Source organism: Trachypithecus francoisi, unplaced genomic scaffold, assembly GCF_009764315.1.
Source record: "Trachypithecus francoisi isolate TF-2019V2 unplaced genomic scaffold, Tfra_2.0 Lachesis_group2, whole genome shotgun sequence".
Classification (NCBI taxonomy): Eukaryota; Metazoa; Chordata; class Mammalia; order Primates; family Cercopithecidae; genus Trachypithecus; species Trachypithecus francoisi.
The window spans coordinates 168,960,890-168,981,648 of record NW_022681465.1 but is presented as its reverse complement, the minus strand read 5'-3'; the positions used below and the strand labels follow the sequence as shown (position 1 = coordinate 168,981,648).

General features: G+C 37.3%; 1 protein-coding gene across 5 annotated transcripts in view; it reads right to left on the bottom strand.

Annotated features, from left to right (window-relative positions):
* Positions 1–20,759, bottom strand: part of CEP120 (centrosomal protein 120) — a 77,013-nt gene that overhangs the window by 50,718 nt on the left and 5,536 nt on the right. For all 5 annotated transcript variants that reach the window (XR_004430112.1, XM_033181426.1, XM_033181425.1 and 2 more), the window contains 3 exons: positions 19,012–19,126; positions 15,126–15,267; positions 3,437–3,585 (listed from right to left, as the gene is read on the bottom strand). Coding sequence is in view for 4 of the 5 variants with exons in the window: in XM_033181426.1 (XP_033037317.1) it covers positions 3,437–3,585; positions 15,126–15,267; positions 19,012–19,126 (406 nt within the window). In the remaining variant the exon portion in view is untranslated. The remainder of the gene's footprint in view (positions 1–3,436; positions 3,586–15,125; positions 15,268–19,011; positions 19,127–20,759) is intronic.

The window sequence follows — 20,759 nt, the reverse complement described above, 5'->3', positions numbered from 1 at the left end:
TTGCCTTTGACTAAGTTGAGAGGAAAAAACTAAACAGCTAGTTTCATCCCAAACATAAACAATACATTCATTAAGCAGCAACACCCCACCACTCATACTCTCCTGCCCCTAGTCCCTGGAAATCACAAATCTGCTTGAAGGAACTTTTGCCTATTGTAGATGATTCATATAAATGGAACCACACAGTATGTGGCCTTTTGTGTCTGGCTTCTTTCACTTAGCATGTTTCCAACATTCCTTTATGTTATGGCATGTATCAGTACTTCATTCCTTTTTTTTTTTTTTTTTTTTACTATAAAGATGGAGGTCTCGCTATGTTGCCCCAGTTGGTCTTGGACTGCTGGGACTTAAGGGATCCTCCTTGCCTCAGGCTCCTGAGGAGCTGAGATTACAGCTGTGTGCCACACCACCCACAGGCAGTACTTTGATAGCTAAATTGTATTTAATTGTGTACATATACCAAAGTTTGTTTATCCATTCATCTATTGATGGGCATCTGGGTAGTTTTCACCTTTTGGCTATCGTGTATAGTATTGCTATAAACACTAACATACAAATTTTTATTTGAACACCTGTTTCCAATACTTTTGCGTATATACCTAGGAGTAGTATTGCTGAACATGTCGTAATTCTGTTTAACATTGTGAGGAATCTATCTGGCTTACTTTTTTATAGAGACAGTAAACAGTTTGCCAGACATCAACCTGTATGTGTGTTTTGTTTTTTTTTTTAAACTAAACTGAAATAGTAATTTGTCCCAGTAATTCACCTGTATTACCAAGAACTGTATTATACTGGTTTTTAAAAGTTACGGACTCAATAGGTCAATTACCCACAGGAAACTTTACCATACAAATGTACTTTCTCACAAACAACATGGTAGGCAACTTACTAATATTACCTCATTCCTCATGCACAACTGAAAAGATGGTAAATATCACCACCGTATAACTATAAAATCAAGCCTCAAAAAGGTTATGTAATTTGCCTACGTTGAAGGAGCTAGAAAATAGAATGAGATTACAACTCTAATCTATTTTATTCCAAACTCATTAAGAGGCAAGAGAGCATTATATGGGACCAAGAGAATATTAAAAACGACCACATGGTCAGAAATACTTGGGCCATTAACTAGGCATAAGATCTCTTAAAACTTGGTCTCCTTATCTCTAAACTGAAAATGATCAACTCTAAGATTGTGGTAGGATTAAATGCAAAATACGCAGAGTGGGTGGCACAATGTCTATTATACAAAGCATTACACAGTCAGTAATCAATAAATATGAACAATTATGCCTCCCTAAGGAGGATAAAATTGTTAAGACAGTGATTTAAAATTCAGCTGGGCATGGTGGCTCACGCCTGTAATCCCAGCACTTTTAGGAGGCCAAGGCAGGAGGATCACCTGAGGTCAGGAGTTTGAGACCAAACTGGCCAACACGGTGAAACCCCATCTCTATCAAAAATATAAAAACTGGCCAGGCGTGATGGCAGGCGCCTGTAATCCCAGCTACTTGGGAGAGTGAGGCAGGAGAATCTCTTGAACTGGGAAATCAGAGGTTGCAGTGAGCTGAGATCGCACCATTGCACTCCAGCCTGGGCGACAAGAGCAAGACTCCATCTCAAAAAAATAAAAATAAAAAATAAAAAGCTTAGAAAATATGGTAACAACACAGTAAAAATACAGTACATTCCTAATTATCTGACACATGGACAAGAGTTTTCTGATGTGGTTAATAAATAAAAAGTCAACAGGTATCTGTCTTTCCTTGCAACTAGAGTGGCATATTAAACTATAACAAATCCAGAAGCAGAGCTTTAAGAAGAGAAGAAAAATACGGAAACCGATATAAACGCAAAAGTATGTATGTATCAACAAGGAAATTCACAGTACCAAATTAGGAGAGAAAGAGTAAATACTCAAAGAACACCAAGTTCTTTATATAGTGGGCATGAATTCAGTGTGACAAAGTAAATACATTTCCCGACAAAAATCTTTACCTGATGTACCTTGCAAGTAAAATAAAAATGTGGTCACTAATTGCGTATTTCATTTGTGAATGTGGATTACATGGATATTCTGTTCCTCTAAGAAAGTAAATAAGGCTGGGCATGGTGGCTCACACCTGTAATCCCAGCATCTTGTGAGGCTCAGGTGCGAGGATCATTTGAGGCCAGGATTTCGAGACCAGCCTGAGCAGCATAGTGAAATCCTGTCTCTACAAAAAATTTAAAAATTAGCTGGGTGTGGTGGCACATGCCTATAATCCCAGCTACTCAGGAGGCTGAGGCAGAAGGATCAATTGACTCTCGGAGCTTGAGGCTACAGTGAGCTATGATCATGCCAAGGCACTCCAGCCTGGGCAACAAAGAAAGACCTGTCTCTTAGGAGAAAAAAGGGGAAGGGGAAATCATCTGATAAAAATTGTACAGTTTTAGCCATATCATCTATTTTTGTAAGTATTAATTCATTTCAGCTACTACAGAACAACATAATGTCAAGAAAAGTAGACCTGTAAAACCAAGTTGATGGCAGAGGACGGAAAAAAAAAAAGAAGTAGACTTGAGAAGGACAGTGGAACAACAGCTAGTTTTGTGTTGAGCTGCTGTTGGGAGGAAAGCAATCTACCATGAGCCCTGATCATTCCTACACATTCTTGTAGAGTATGACAAGACTGCAAGGCCCAGACCACTCTTTTACTCAGCCCATTTCCCAGGGTCATTTAAGCAGCTTGAGAGATAAGGTAATGTGTCTTCCTGGACAAACACCAGGCCTGCTTACTGTTTACAATAAAAGTGGCAGGTTCCCCAAATTCAGTTTCCTCAGCTGTGATAAAACCCACTATGTGCAGAGCAACCACCTGGGCCCCTCTGTGTAGTCCCCATGGGACTTGGGGTAAGGGCAACTGAAGGAAATATACCAATATTCATGTTCTTGCTGTGCTAAGGGTAATAAATTCCTTCATCTGATCCAAGAACCTGTGTCTTCTGCTAGCATCCATGATAGTAACAGCTTAATTTGTTAGTTTATAAACAAGGTAAAATAGAACCCAAAACTGTATATGCATTAAGTATTACTGGCAGAAAGTATTCCTGACATTTTAAGTTTCTCCAAAAAGTAAATTATTCACAAATTTAAAAATCCTTTCATGTCAGTCCTTACAATGCCACACAGCACAATGGAAAAAAATGTTAACTGATGGTCACTCTCCTAAATCCTGAAGATTTATTCTCTTACAATCAAGACCATCAAAATCTATTCTTTTTTCTAAATTAAAAAGTTTTCTTTCTAGTATGAAAGAAAACACGTTTTGTACTCATTTTTCAAAAGTAAAAAAAAGTCTACTTGCAAGTCTTTTTAATAGCTGAAAGCTAAAATGTTTTACATGATGTTTTCAAATTATTCATAAGTCACCAATCTCATGGAAAGTCTCACCTGTTCCAACTGGGTGGCAAATGCTATGGTCACTGACATAATGAAGGAGTCAGTACAATATTCTGCTGGTCCAATCTGATGGTAGCCTCCCTCTTCATTCAGCACAGCCACAATGTCCCTGGGGTCAAGTCCAGCCAGGATGGCAGGTACTTTACAGAGAAAAACACGATTAAACTACATTGCAGTTTGTTATAAACCATTATAAGATTTTTAAAACTGATATTTTTTAATTTGCTTGGTAATTTTCATGAATACAGTTAATATCTAGTAAGGTTTCCTTTACTCTCTTACATACACTCTTACATACTCACCAAAGAAACCTTACTTAACCACCATATTCTTTCTGTATATAAAATTCTGAAGTAACCTTTTAAAACCTTAAGGTAATAAACCACATAGAAAAGGCATCTAACATAGGTTTTATAGTGAATCTAAACGGGAAAGTGAATAAACTAGATTTGGCTAAGAAGAAAAGGGTAGCTGAACAGGGAATGGGGGAGTAAAAAAAAGAGTGCTCTAGACAGAAGGGACAGTATGTACAAAAACACAGAAGCAAGCAAGAGAAAGCATGTGTGAGAAAACCGACACAGGCATAGGGTGCCAGATCACAGAGTGAGGACTGACACACAGAGGGAGGTGGGGCTGGAGAAGCAGAGGCCATATCATGCATTCTTTCTTATGCTATCCAGACACATTTTTGGATCATTTTCTAAGAATAAGAGAAAATCATGAAACAAGTTTTGAGAAGAAAACTGACATAATCAAATAGGCTTTAGTATGAGAAGACTGAAGAGGGACAGGGTTTTTCAAACTGATTTAAAAAACAACAAATATACACAACGAAAATAAGTGATAATATCCAATGTTGAGGAGAATGCAGGAAAGTGAGTGCTCTCAATGTTGGCAGGTATACACTAGAATAACTTATTAGAGGGTGATGTATCAGGGCCTATCAAAATGTTACATGTGCATACCCTATAAACAAGCAATCCTTCTTCTAGGAGTTAATCCTAAAGAGTTGTGCTCACAGTAGCAGTGGCTGAAAACAGTATAATGATTAAGAGCACAGATATCTAAGTCACATAGACCAAGGTTCCAATCTCAGTTCTGTCCTTCACTTGTTGCCTAGGGAAACTATATCCATCTCTTTTAGTCCCCTTTTTTTTTTCTAGAAAGCTTTTATAGAGTTGTTGAAAGATCAAATTAAATAATGAAAGCAAAGCATTTAGTACAGCCTCTGACCCATTAAGCACTTTAATAAAGGTAGCCATTACATAGTAAGGCCGACAGAGCTTAGAAGCTAAAATAACTATGACATGTTCTCACTGACAGGGAAGTGTGTTACAAATAGGGTGAAGGTGAAAACTAGAATAAATCTTGTGGTGTTGGAATGGAATTGAAGGTGTCAATCTGAATTGATAATATATATACTGAAGCGTCAATCTATATACATATACAGAAGAGCATCAATTCTGATATTGAATCTGAATTCAATATATATAGAACAGCATCAATGCAGATATCATGTATATACATACATATACATACACATATATATGGTGTTTTTTGTTTTTGTTTTTTATTGAGACAGAGTCTCGCTCTGTCACCCAGGCTTAAGTGGATCTCGGCTAACTGCAACCTCTGCCTCCCCGGGGTTCAAGCAATTCTGCCACCTCAGCCTCCTGAGTAGCCGAGATTACAGGCTTGTGCCACCAAGCCAGACTAACTTTTTGTATTTTTAGTATAAAAGGGGTTTCGCCATGTTGGCCAGGCCAGTCTCAAACTCCTGGCCTCAAGTGATCCACCTGCCTCAGCCTCCCAAAGTGCTGGAACAGGCGTGAACCACCGCACCTGGGCCTGTTCAATGTATATTGATAAACATAAGCAAAATGGTGTATATGTGCTATGGTTTCAACGTGTCCCCTCCAAAACTCAGGTGTTGAAACTTAATGGCCAATGTGATGATATTACGAGATAAGGTCTTAAACAGGTCATTAGGCCATGAGAGCTCCTCCCTAATGAATGAGATCAGGCGCTCTTATAAAAGGGCTTGGTGGAGAGAGTTCCTCTCTTGCTCTTCAGCCTTCCAATATGTGAGGATGCAGGACAAAGTCCCTCACCAGATGCCAGTACCTTGATTTTGAACTTCCCGGCCTCCAGCACTGCGAGAAATAAACTTCTGTTCTTTATAAATTACTCAGTCTGTAGTATTCTATCATAGCAGCACAAAACAGGTAAGACCATATGTATATATACAAATGTGTGTATGTATTTATATGTGTGTGTACACATATATGCACAAATTCCCTTGCTCTGTCTACTCAAAGGGCCTGGGAGCAGTGACACCTCGATATCAGCTAACATACCTAGCACCTAGATCTTGGCTTCTAAAAATCATTCTTTACTAAAAGGAAGCAGGGCTCCTTAGAGAAATGGCTGAATCCAGAGCTGAGAGAGGGAAAGTACAAGATGAGGTGGGAACATTTGGTGTGCCTGAAAATATTTGTTGATAAGTTCAAGGAATCATGGAGACATTCAAAAGCAAACAAAAGCAACTTGAAAGGGCTGCCCAAATCTGGGACAAATATTCAAGGGTAGTTAAATATTATAAAACACTAAACAAAAAGAGAAAAGTGTAAATTCAGACTGATATAAATAAATGAATTGAAGGTCTAATAAGAAATTGAATATATTCATAATTTCACAATTCTGCCCCACAAAAGTTATTAATTACAAAGGAAAAAAGAACAAGTTTACAGTTGAGAACACTAACACACAACACTTTAATCAAGTCATCAAAGTTAGCATCAGTAATAGGACAAATCAAAATTGTGCACCACCTGATAAGATGCAATGGGAAGAACGTGGCATCTCTTCGGTGATATTCCTGCCAAAGATGCATAAGCTAAATCTAACATCAGACAAACTCAAGTCATGAAACAATCTACAAATTAACTGGCCTGCAATTTTCAAAATTTCAAGGTCATGGAAAGATTAAGGAACTATTTCAGAATAGCCAGATATAACAATTCAATGTAAACATCTAATTCTAAACTAAATCCTTTACCTATAACAGAAATTATTGGGAAAAGACAACTGGCAAAACAAAACTCAAATGAAATTAGGTGGTAATAATGTATCAATATTTCATTAACATAATAAGGTTACATGCGTTCATATATTGATGTAAATTTCCCAGTTCTGATGGATATACCATGATTATGAAGGCGAATGCTCTAATAAATACTCCAAATATTCAGGTGCATTAGGTAGTAAATTCCTCTCAAATAGTCTAGGGAAAAATATTCTTCTTCATAACATACTTCCAACTTTTGGGGAAGATTATTTCACAACAGAAAACAAATTCTTAAAAATATTTTTTCACTGAGAGAAAAAATAATAAAGGCTCTAGAATCTGACTTCCAAGTTCATATCCTGATTTCACTACTTATGACATATGCCATTTTGGCAAACACATCACTGAAATTCAATTTAACCATCTATTGGGTTCATGGTGCCTAGAGGTCATCCAAAAGAAGATGTCCAGGAGGCAAGTGATATTTGGGTCCAAAGGCCTAAGTGGGGGGTCTTTGGCACAGAAGAGTATGATTGATGCCTGGTATAAATAAATAAGATTGCATTGGAAGAGTGTATACAGAATGAGAAGAGATTTCTTTAATATACAAAGGTTGGGAAGAGGATGAAAAGGCTAAAAGGAAGTTAAGAAGTACTGGTAAGAGAAGAAACTGAGGAAAAGTTATTGTTAAAATACTGAATTATAATTATCTTCTCAATTCAAAAGGTAATTCTCAACTCAGAATTAAACTTTTAGGACAAGACTATTTATAAATTCACTGAACTAAGAATATATGTGCCAATACAAAGAGCACTATTAACGTTTTTTTCCAGATAAGTCTAGGACATTGCATGCAACATGACTGAAGCATAGAATACCAATTGTATGATTTCAATTTCACTATTCGTTTCTCTCACTTCCAGAAGACAACTTCTTCCTCTATAGAAAAAGTTTACACAAGAGATGGAATCACAAGATATTAGAGTAGGAAAGAACTTTAGAGACTATCTCATTCAATTCCATCATTTTACCAAAAAGAAAATGGGGACTGTAAAACATTGAAGAAGAAAGAATACAGTCTGGCACACAGAGCTTAGAAATCTTCACTTAGCCCTAATAGCAAATAAAAAGCTGGACAAACTAAAAATTAACAACTCTCCATAGATCTGTCAGAGAAGTGAGGTCTCGGAAAACTGCTGCTCCCCAAAAAGTAAGGAAACAGACAGGGAGCTACAGAGAATCACAATTTTGGAACAGAAAGAGCCAATGCAGGAAGTAGGAAAACCTGAACTGGGAGGAACTGCTACTAGCTTGGTGTGGACCAGCCTGAGAGATAAAAACTCTAGGGGGACCCAGTCACAAGGGAGCCTCACACTTTTGTGACTTTTACCTCCAGGAGCTCTACCAGGTCCTCACAGTGAATATCAGAGAAAAGTTCCCTCATTCTTCTGGCATAGGTAAGAGAAAAGACAATTCTGCTTTTGTTAACAAGACCTGCCCTCGGGAGAAACTATTTGCCAAAACCTAACCTGTTGAGGTTCTATCAGAGCTTAACTGACCTGGGAGAAGAGAAATACCCAACTCCAGCTGCCTCTGGTCTTCCACGCAAGGGAAGGGAATACACAACTCTAGCCCCTCCAGACACTCTGCCTCATCTAAGGGGAGAAAAAACTGAGAAGCAATGGTGAAGTTCAGACCCAAGGGGCACAGGCTCAGTAAAAGACTGAGACCTAACCATAAGTCTATAGAATGCTTCCCCTTCCCCACGCCTGACCACTACATTACTAAGGTCTATTTATAGCAGTTCCTTTTGCCCCATACATCATGTCTGGCTTGCAACAAAAAATTGCAAGGCATACTAAAAGGAAAAAAAAAAAAAAACCAGAAAGAAAAAACACAGTTTTGAAGAGACGATACAAGCATATGGCAGGAATGTTGGAATCATCAAAACAGAAAAAATTTTTTAAACTATGATTAATATGCCTTATAAGGATTTAACAAAAAAAGTAGACAGCATACAAGAACAGAGAGACAATGGGAGCAGAAAGATGGTAAAGTGTAAGAAAGAATAAAAAAGAAATGCTAGAGACAAAAAAATACTGTAACAGAAATGAATGACTATGAGAGTTGGCTCATTAGTAGATGGGACACAGGCTGAGGAAAGAATCTCTTAGCTTGATATGACAAAAGGAATTTCCAAAACAGGAACATCAAGAGAAAAAAGACTGGGGGGGCGGGGGGGAACACAGAACAGAACATCTCAGAACTGAGATAACTAAAAACGGGGTAATAAACACAGACTGGGAATACCAGCAGAAAAAAGAGAGAAAGGAACAGAAGAAATATTTGAAGCAATAATTACGGAGAATTTCCCCCAATTAATGACACACCAAACCACTGATTCAGGAAGCTCAGACAACACTGAGCAGGATCAATGCCAAAACAAAACTTGCTGCTAGGCATCCCATATAAAAACATCATCAGAAAATTAAAGCTAAAGAGAAAATATTGAAAGAAGTCAAACAGGAAAAAAAAAATCTTACTTCTAGGAGACCAAAGATAAGAATTACATCCAATTTCTCAGAAGCCATGCAAGCAAGAAGGGTAGAGTGAAGTATTTACAATGTTGAGAGAAAAAAAAAAAACCACCACCCTAGAATTCTGTGCCCAGTTAAATTATCCTTCAAAAGTGAAGAAATAAAAACTCTCAAATAAAAATTGAGGGCATTCGTTGCCAGTAGACCTGTGTGCAAGAAATATTAAAAAGCGGCCGGGCGCGGGGGCTCAAGCCTGTAATCCCAGCACTTTGGGAGGCCGAGACGGGCGGATCATGAGGTCAGGAGATCGAGACCATCCTGGCGAACACAGTGAAACCCCGTCTCTACTAAAAATACAAAAAACTAGCCGGGCGAGGTGGCGGGCGCCTGTAGTCCCAGCTTCTCGGGAGGCTGAGGCAGGAGAATGGCGTAAACCCGGGAGGCGGAGCTTGCAGTGAGCTGAGATCCGGCCACTGCACTCCAGCCTGGGCGACAGAGCGAGACTCCGTCTCAACAACAACAACAACAAAAAAAGAAATATTAAAAAGCTCTTCACAGACAAGAAAAATGGCATGGGTAAGAAGCTCAGATCTACACAAAGAAATGAACATCATCAGAGAATAAATGAAAGTAAAATAAAAACTTTTGTTTTTTATTCTTAATTGATCTAACAGATAAAAGGTTCTTCAATTATGTGTGTGTGCACGCATGTGCATGTGTATGCTGATGTGTAACCGAAATGAAAGCAATGATACAAGGGACAAAAAGGAGGGATTTGTAATATTTTATTTTAAAATACCTAAAACAACCTGTGAAGCAGAATAGTGCTATCTGAAGCTGGACCTTCAAAGTAAAAGCAGTATACTGTTATTTGAAATTTGTAAATGTATAGTGCAAACTCTAGGGCAACCACTAAAAAAGTAAAAAAAGAACAAAAACAAAAAAGTATAACTGATATGCAAGAAAGAGAAAATAAAATTAAAACCACAAATGTGGGAAAAGAGTAACAGACAAAAACAGGACTAAGGAACAAGAGAAACAAATACAAAACACTAACAAATAAGGTTATTCACACAACATATGAATAATCACCTTGAACATCAATAGTTTAAATGTACTAGTTAAAAAACAGATTGTCAGAGTGGATCAAAAAACAAGATCCAACTATATGTTATCTACAAGAAACCCACTTTAAATATAAAAACAAATATAGATTAAAAACTATACTAATCAAAAGAAAATGGTAGGAGTTATATCAATTTCAGATAGAACAGACTTCAGACCAAAGAAAGTTAACAGGGAAAGAAGAATATTTCATGATCATAAAGGAGTCAATTCTCCAAAGAGACAAAATAATTTTTAATGTGAATGCACTTAACAGAGTATCAAAATACACGCAGCAAAAACTAACAGAACTGCAAGGAGAAACAGTTGAATCCAACTTGGAGACTTTAACACACACTATCAAAAATGGACAGATCCAGCAGGCAGAAAATCATTGACATAGTTGAACTCAACATTATCAATCAACTGGATGCAATGGATATCTATAGACCACTTCAAACAACAGCAGCAGAATACATATTCTTCTCAAGCTTACATAGAAAGTTCACCAAGACAGAGCAATTCTGGGCCATAAAACACATATGAACAAATTTAAGAATAGTAATCATGTCTGCTGTCAGGCTACATAAACTAGAAATCAGTAATAGAGATAGCTGGAAAATCCCAAAATACTTGGAGATTAAACAACATACTTCTAAATAAAACATGGGTTAAAAAAAAAAATCTCAAGATAAATTTAAAATATCTTGAACTAAATGAAAATGAAAACACAACAAAAATTGTGAGACACAATTTTTATTTGAGAGTTTTTATTTCTCCACTTTTGAAGGATAATTTCGCTGGGCACAGAAATTGTGACATGCAATGAAAGCAGTACTTAGAGGAAGATTTACAGTATTAAATGCATACGTTTGTTAGAAGAGAAGATCTAAAATCAAACATCTAAGCTTCCACCTTAGGAAACCAGAAAAAGAAGAGCAAATTGGGTCCAAGTAAGCAGAAGATAATAATAAAAATTAGAGCAAATCAGTGGAACTGAAGACAGGAAATCAATAGAGAAAAATTAACAAAATCAAAAGCTGGTTCTCTGAAAAGATAAATAAAATTAATAAGCCTCTAGCCAGGCTCAATAAGAAAAAAAAAAAAAAAAAAGGAAGAGAAAGGATACAAATTACCAATATCAGAAATGAAAGATGGGATCACTATAGCGCCTATGGGTATTAAAATAATAATAAAGGAATACTACGAAGATATCTGGGCCCACAAATTTGATAATCTAGATGAAATAGACCAATTCCTTGAAAGAAACAATATGCCAAAACTCATACAAGAGTTAACAGACAATCTGAATAGGCCTATATCTATTAAAGAAATTGAGTCAATAATCAGTAACCTTCCCAAACAGAAAGCACCAGGTCTAGAAATCACTGATGAATTCCACCGAACATTTAGGGAAGAAATTATACCAATTCTCTATAAGCTCTTTCAGAAGATAGAAACATAGAGAATACTTCCTAACTCATTCTATGAGGCCAGCATCATCCTAATACCAAAATCAAAAACATTACAATAAAGAAAACAAAAAATACAGACCAATATCTCTCATGAACACAAATGCAAAAATCTTCAACAAAATATTAGCAAATCAAATCCATCAGTGTATAAAAAGAATTATAGGCCGGGCATGGTGGCTCACACCTGTCATTCCAGCACTTTGGGAGGCTGGGGTGGGAGGGTCACTTGAGCCCAGGAGTTCGAGACCAGTCTTGGCAACATAGTGAGATTCGATCTCTACAAAAGGTTTTTAGAAAGAAAAATATACACATGATCAAGTGGGATTTATCCCAGATATGCAAGACTGATTCAACATTCGAAAATCAATTAATGTAATCCATCACATCAACAGCCTAATGAAGAAAAACAAAATCACATAATCTTATCAATAGAGGCAGAAAAAGTATTTGACAAAATCCATTATCTATTAATGATAAAAACTCTCAGTAAACCAGAATTAGAAGGAAACTTCCTCAATTAATAAAGCATATTTAAAAACCTGCAGCTAACATTATACTTAATGGTGAAAAACCTGAAGCATTCAAGATCAGGTACAAGACAAGGATGTCCCCTCTCACCACACCTTTTCAACATCATACTTTGAAACTTACTAATACAAAAGAAAAGGAAAAAGTATACAGATTAGGAAAGAAAAGATATAATTGTCTTTGTTCACAGAGGACATGATTACATAAAAAAGTCTGTGGAAAGAATCAACGACGACGACGAAAAGAATTTTAAAAAAGGCCAGGTGTGGTGGCTTATGCCTGTAATCCCAGGACTTTGGGAGGCTGAGGCAGGCAGATCACCTGAGGTAGGCAGATCACCTGAGGTCAGTAGTTTGAGACCAGCCTGGCCAATGTAGTGAAACCCTCTCTCTACTAAAATACAAAAATTAGTTGGGCATGGTGGCATACACCTGTAGTCCCAGCTACCTAGGAAGCTAAGGCAGGAGAATCGCTTGAACCCGGGAGACAGGGATATGGTAAGCCAAGATCACACCACTGCACTCCAGCCTGGGTGACAGAGCGAGACCCTGTCTCAAAAAAAAAAAAAACAAGCAAAACACACACACACACACACGAGATTATAGCAAGGTTACAAGATACAAATACACAAGTCAACAGTTTTCTTATATGCCAGTAATGAACAAAGAAAACTTACATGAACACCCCCAAAAATAAAGAACTCAGATATAAATCTAACAAAATATGTAAGATCTATATGAAGAAAACTATAAAACTCTGATAAAAGAAATCAAAGAACTAAATAAATGGAGTGCATGTTCACAGACAGGAAGACTCAATATTGTCAAGATGTCAGTTCTTCCCAACTTGATCTACAGATTCAACACAATCCCAATAAAAATCCCAGCAAATTATTTTGTAGATACTGACAAACTGATTCTTAAGTTTATATGGAGACGCAAAAGAACCAGAACAGCCAATTCAATATTGAAGACAAAGAATAGAGTCAGAGGACTGGCACTGACTTCAAGTCCTACTTGAAGCTACAGTAATCAAGACAGTGTTGCATTGACAAACAAATAGACAAATAGATCAATGGAACATAATAAAGAGACCAGAAATAGACTCACATAAGTAAAGTCAACTGATCTTTGACAAAGGAGAAAGACAATGCAATGAAGCAAAGAAAGTCTTTTCAACAAATGGTGCTGGAACAATTGGACATCTATATGCAAAAAGTGAATCTAGACACAGACCTTACGACCTTTCCAAAAATTAACTCAGAAAGGATTACAGACCTAAATGTGAACTGCAAAACTATAAAAGTCCTAGAAGATAACAAAGGAGAAACCTAGATGGCCTTCGGTGGTGGCAACGATTTTTCAGATACAACTACAAAGGCACAATCCGTGAATGCAACAACTCATAAGCTAGACTTCATTAAAATTTAAAACTTCTGCTCTGGGAAAGACAATGTCAACAGAATGAGAAGTTAAGCCACATACTGGGAAAACACATATGTAAAATATATATCTGATAAAGAACTATTATCCAAAATATACAAAGAACTCTTACAATTCAACAAGAAAATGAACAACCCAATTTAAAAATGGGCCAAAGACCTGAGCAGACACCTCAGAGAAGATATACACACAGTAGGTAAGCATATGCAAACATGCTCAACCTCCTATGTCATTGAGGAACTGCAAATTAAAACAACGAGATACTATGATATACCTAGTAGAATGGCCAAAATTCAAAACACTAACACCACTAAATTCTGGCAAGAATATGGAGCAACAAAAATTCTCACTCATTGCTGGTGGGAATGCCAAATAGCACAGCCACTTTGGAAAGTAGTGTGGATATTTCTTACAGAACTAAACATATTCTTACCACATGATCCAATGACTGAAATCCTGGAAATTTACCCAAATGAACTGAAAACTTCTGTCCACATAAGAACCTGCACACAGATGTTTACAGCAGTTTACAGTAGCTTTATTTATAATTGCCAAAAGTTAGAAGCGACCAAGACGTCCCTTAGGAGCTGAGTGAAAAAATAAACTGTGATACATCCAGACAATTGACTGTTACTCAGCACTCAAAAGAAATGGGCTATCAAGCCATGCAAAGACATGAAGTAACCTTACATGCACTTATGACTAAGGGAAAGAAACCAATCTGGAAAAGGCTATATACGAAATTATTCCAACAATATGACATTCGGGAAAAGGCAAAACTATGGAGACAGTAAAAAAGATCAATAGTTGCCAAGGGGGCTGGGAGGAGGGAGGAATGAAGAGGAGGAGCACAGATGATTTTTAGGGTAGTGAAACTACTCTGTATGATACTACAATAGTGGATACTACGAGTCATTTACATTTGTCAAAAACCATAGAATGTACAACACCAAGAGAGAAACCCAATGTAAAACTATGGACCCTGGGTGACACTGATATGAATGATATATGTTCATGCACTGTAGCATCACTACTCTGGTGTGGCATGTTGACAGCAAGCAGGCTGCAAATACGTGGGGACAGGGAGTATATAGGAGAACTCTCATTTCTCTCTGCTTAATTTTACTGTGAAACTAAAACTGCTCTAAAAAATAAAGTGTATTAATTAAAAAAGAAAAAATATAAAGGTTTTGTTAAACTACAGTTGAGTTAATAAATAGAGAACAGCATGACCATTTTGGGCTTTCCTGTACTCATCCTAGGAAGAAAATTGTCCTAAGTAGCAAATTTTTAAAACTATACAACATTGTGCTTTGTTCTATTACGTAACAAATAAAGAAAAAAATGTCCTAAGATTTGTAAACAAGAGCTAAGAGCAACAAGTGCTGCATGTGTAACAATGTCACAACACTTGTCTGACGAACAGTTTACACCCTGCATATATCTCCCTATGACACTCCCCCTTCCTAAAGCTCTAGTCCAAAGATGGAACTTCTCAGAGAATGTTTTTAGAGATGATGCACAAACCTTTTCCATCTCGAGGGGGAGCCCCCTTTGCTTTAAAGCTATCCACTGGTGCCTTTGTATCGGTTTCCAAAGCAATACTTATCTGTATCTCAGACTTGAATTGGGTGTATTTATTACTCAGCAACTGGTACCATTTCGGTGCCTAGAGAATAACAAAATAACAAAACACCTACTAGTTAATAAGGGAAAAAAAATATTGGGAAATGCTATATGGTTCTAAATAAATTTCTTATAGCTTTTCAGTACTTTATCCTCTATAAACAATGTTTTTTCACATTTTTCTCAAAACAAATTAATCCTCCTTAGGAAGCCATCAACTGAATTTTCCTCTGGAAAAACTATGTATAAGTTTAAATTGTTTTCTTTGCTTGTCTTCTATGCTTCAAGAGGTAAAATATTAAAAGGAAGAAAGCATAATATATTTCTTTCTACCTTTCACCTTATATCCCCAATCTCACTCCATCCTTTAAGCAACACAAAAAACTACCAGTTTTCTAATTCCTTAACCTCTATCTTCTCACATTTTAAAAGTATACCTTTTCTTTCTGCCATAGACCTGCTTCGTTCTGCTTATATCAATAAGCAAAGGAAAATCTTGGATGGATGGCTCATGCCTGTAATCCCAACACTTTGGAAGGCCGAGGTGGGTACATCACTTGAGTCCAGGAGTTCAAGACCAGCCTGGGCAACATGGTGAAATCCCGTCTGTCTCTACTAAAAATACGAAAAATTAGCCAGGCATGGTAGTGCACACCTGGGAGGCTGAGATGGGAGGATTGCTTGAGCGTGATAAATTGAAGCTGCAATGAGCCATGATCGCACCACTGCACTCCAGACTGAGCAACAGGAGAGAGACCCTGTCGCAAAAAAAATAAATAAGAAAAAGAAAAAAGAAAATCTTATTAGTGTTAATAAAAAGCATTAACAAAATACTAAAGTCAAGGCCTGATGGAAGAGTGGTGGATTATGAACCAGGTACTTGACTGATATTGAAACAAAACCCTTCTTACAGAATAAAGCATCCTAAATTATTTGAATATCCCCACTAGACCAACCTCAGAAATTCTAGTACTCAAGACCACCTGAAAAATATCATGCCTACATATATTATTAGTGCAGGAATCACTGGTCAGTGGGAACACCATCTCAATACTTGGAAACAGCATTTTTTACTCTGATAATTTGTTATATAAAGATATAGTAGGCCGGGCGCGGTGGCTCAAGCCTGTAATCCCAGCACTTTGGGAGGCCGAGGCGGGCGGATCACAAGGTCAGGAGATCGAGACCATCCTGGCGAACACGGTGAAACCCCGTCTCTACTAAAAAATACAAAAAACTAGCCGGGCGAGGTGGCGGGCGCCTGTAGTCCCAGCTACTCCGGAGGCTGAGGCAGGAGAATGGCATGAACCCGGGAGGCGGAGCTTGCAGTGAGCTGAGATCTGGCCAGTGCACTCCAGCTTGGCTGACCGAGCGAGACTCCGTCTCAAAAAAAAAAAAAAAAAAAAAAAGATATAGTAGATGATGCTTATATTGTCTTTGTTATATAAAGACATTAATAAATGGTGCCTATACTGCTATTTTATATTCCAGTCATGTTTGATAAGTAAAACAGAATTAAATAGGCCATAGGTTTAAATAAAAATCAACAACCTATTTTTTAAAGATAAAAACGCATAATACAGTTGATGTATTTCTTATGACAAATATGTTATAATTTTGAATATAAGCCTGAAAGAAAGATTTCCAGCTACTCAGAGAATTGATGACTTTTTCTGTTACATAACTCAGAAAAATAAATCTGGATTTTTTTCTGTTTATATTTATTTACAGAGAATCAATTTATTTTGAACTTCAAATATTGTACCATCCAATTTCTAATATTTATGCTGACAAACAGGAGAGAATAAGCAATACAACATTTGGTTTAAATAACTGAGCCATTTCTCCCTAACTTTGATTACAAATACGTTGACAAACTGTCCTAAAGGGCAAGGGGACAAGGAATGCCAAGAGTATTTAGAGGCATGACCTCATCCCTCAGATACCCTCCTAAGAGGATTTACCTTCTCTGCAACTAAACTGACTGCAGAAGTGTCTTCTAGACACTTACACATTACATGAGAGAAGGTGGTTAAGAGAAACATCAAGAGCCCCGTCAAGGCCCAGGGTCTAAAACTAAAGAAGGAAAAACCTTTTCAGGATAGGATTTAGGGGCAGAGAGGTAATGAGTACCAAGGATGGGAGGAAAACAAGTCCTCTTTTAAAGCATTTTAAAATTGTAGTTTCTTTTAAATTATTCCAACCTTGGGCTAGGCTGACTGATCATATGCAAATATCATTGCTATCAGCAGCAAAAACGTTAGTAAGAGATAAATTTTTCTTCACAGAATACCAATTTAAGATTCAAATCAAGAAAGGAGTTTTAAATAAAAGAGAAGATATTATTTTAATTTTTTAACTTTTTTTCCCCCTTAAGAAAATTATGACCCAAGACAAGCAGAAACATTGCAAGGGAGGTTTCTAAAGGCAGTCACATACGAAAAGGGCAGAAGAGACTCAAAGCCCTAAGCAGCGGCTGGGCGCGGTGGCTCACGCCTGGAATCCCAGCACTTTGGGAGGCCCAGGCAGGCAGATAATGAGGTCAGGAGTTCGAAACCATCCTGGCTAACATGGTGAAACCCCATCTCTACTAAAAATAAAAAAAAATTAAAAAAATAAAAATTAGCCGGGCGTGGTGGCAGGCACCTGTAGTCCCAGCAACTCAGGAGGCTAAGGCGGAAGTATGGCGTGAACCCAGGACTCAGAGCTTGCAGTGAGCTGAGATCGCGCCACTACACTCCAGCCTGGGAAGACTCCATCTCAAAAAAAAAAAAAAAAAAAGCCCTAAACAGCACCATGTTAAATAATAAAAGTCACTATTATCACAGGAATCAGGACGATTCTGAGTTCCTTTTCTTGGGAGTAGTTGGGCAGAGAGAGGGGTACTGGTTGGATAACATCAAGTGTGTTTCAGTAAGTTCACTTGCTCTGACTGCTATGTAAGGAATGCAAGAGCAGGAAGCAGGGAGGCTATTATAATAGCCAAGGCAATTAACAATAGCAGCTGAATTTGGAGAGGCAGCAGCGAAAAGCAGAATAGCAGAGAGATCAGGAGGGAAAAAACTGGAATAGGTGGTTATAGGGGAAGGAAAAGGAAAAATGTCAAGGAAGACTTCTGTATTTCTAACTTGTATAACTGAAAGGGGAGTGTCGACAATTCACTGAAGCAGGAAACATTGGAAGAGGATGAACCACCTTCAAAAGGAAAGCTCAGGGGCTAGGCATGTTAAGTTTCTGAAAATAGCAACTTGGATACAAGTGAGTTCAGAGACGTTTTTTGAGAAAGACAGTTCTTGGCCAAGGAAATGATTAAAATGTTGAGATTTTCTAAATCTAATTCATAAACTAAAACATAAGAACTGCCATACTGACTGGGTGCAGTGGTTCACGCCTGCAATCCCAGCACTTTGGGAGGCTGAGACAGGCAGATCACCTGAGGTGAGGAGTTTGAAACCAGCCTGGCCAACATGGCAAAACTCCATCACTAAAAAGACAAAAATTAGCCGGGCCTGGTGATGACTGCCTGTAATCCCAGCTACTCAGGAGGCTGAGGCAGGGAGAATTACTTGAACTTGGGAAGTGGAGGTTGCTGTGAGCCAAGATTGTGCTACTGCACTCCAGCCTGGGTGACAGAGACTCCATCTCAAAAAAAAAAAGAACTGCCATATTGGCTCAAGCCTATGATTGATCAGGTCTAGTATTTCATGACCTTTTCATCAATCTGTTATCTACTGAAAATAATCAACTGTCTAACGTAATCATTAGCAAAACATCAAAAGGGCAATACCTGCTTTGTTTCTTGAGCGGTTCTTAAATCGAGAACGATGTAACCTATGGTTTCCTTGGCTGAAGTTATAGGATCCAAGGCAAAACATTGGAGTTTGATAGGAGTACGTTGTAGCCTATAACAAAACATGTGATAAATAAAATGGTTTTTGCTTAATAAACTTTCTGTTAGCCTTGAAAATATTACCTATTATCAAGATACTTATAATTTTGATGGATAAAACTGTATCTATTTTATATTGTCTAAAAAACTCTTCAACAGGCAAGAACTAGGCCACGTGCAATGGCTCACACCTGTAATCCCAGCACTTTGGGAGGCCAAGGCAGGCAGATCGCAAGGTCAGGAAATCGAGACCATCCCGACAAACATGGTGAAACCCCATCTCTACTAAAATACAAAAAAAAAAAAAAGTTAGCTGGGTGTAGTGCCACGTGCCTGTAATCCCAGCTACTCAGGAGTCTGAGGCAGGGGAATCACATGAACCTGGGAGCCATCATGTAGGTCAATGTTTCTCAAGCTTCTGTAACGTGTAAAACTTTCTGAAAGTAAAAAATTACCATGAATTTTCAGGACCTATTTTATTTTTCTTATACTGTAACATATATAAAATTAGAAATACATGCTTATAGCTCTTTGTAGCTAAAAAAACAAATAGGAATATAAAATAAATTAAAATTTAAATTAATAATTTAACACAAGACAATATTCTGAAAGAATGATATTGGCTCGCTTAGCATGGGCTCTGTTTTAGTTGGGAACCCCTAAACTGGCTCGTGCATTAAGCTGAATAGATTTTGCCACTGCTTTTATCTAGTGGAATTATTATAGAACTGCGCTTAGCACAAACTCATCACTTATAAATTCAATTTATCTGTATTTTCTCAGCCTACAACAATCAGAGTGGTACTAACCTGGCACTAACAAAATGCAAGTCCTAACAGCTCATAGCAGGACTCCATTACAGACACCACTAAAAGGAAATCCAACGTTGATATTCTCTAAAGATGCAATAATTCTTCAAATAAATCCATGGACTACTCTAGCAATAGAGGTAAATTGAGTTTTCCTTGCTTTCCTTTAACTTTCTATTTTGATTTAATTTAGTACTGAGAACAAGCAAGTATTAAAGTGATAACATGTTTCCCAGAAGAAAATATATTTTTAATCCTTTAATAAATAAGAGTATTGCTTTTCTTGTCGTTGCCTGCTTCCAGTCACAGAGTTCACAAAAAATATATACTATAACTTTAAGTCTATTTTATATACTAATAAAGTGGTTTTGTTTAAAATCAAACATAAATTAATTAGAAAGAAACCTTGACAGAATTACTTTCATAGCTTTTCACTGGATACCCTCTATATATCCTCGGCAAGCCAGGTAAATATGCAACAATTAACAGAATTAATGAATTCCAACCCTATTTAGCACTGAGTAGGTATCATCAAGGTATTTCTAGAATATCTACTGTCTCATACATTAGGAAAAAAAACCCCAAACAGCTCAGTGTAAGTGTAGTGTAAAAGTTCAGGCTTTGGAGCTGGATTGGCTGGGCTCTACCACTACTAAGCTAACAGACTCAAAGCAAGTTACTATCAGGCCTCAGTTTCCTCACCTATAATACAGGGAAAATAAAAATACCAGCTTCATAGTGTTCTTCTGATGTTTAACTGTTTTTGTTGCAAAGCACTTTAAAAATTTCCTGTCACATTAAAAAAACACTCAATAACTGTAATTATTACTGTAACAT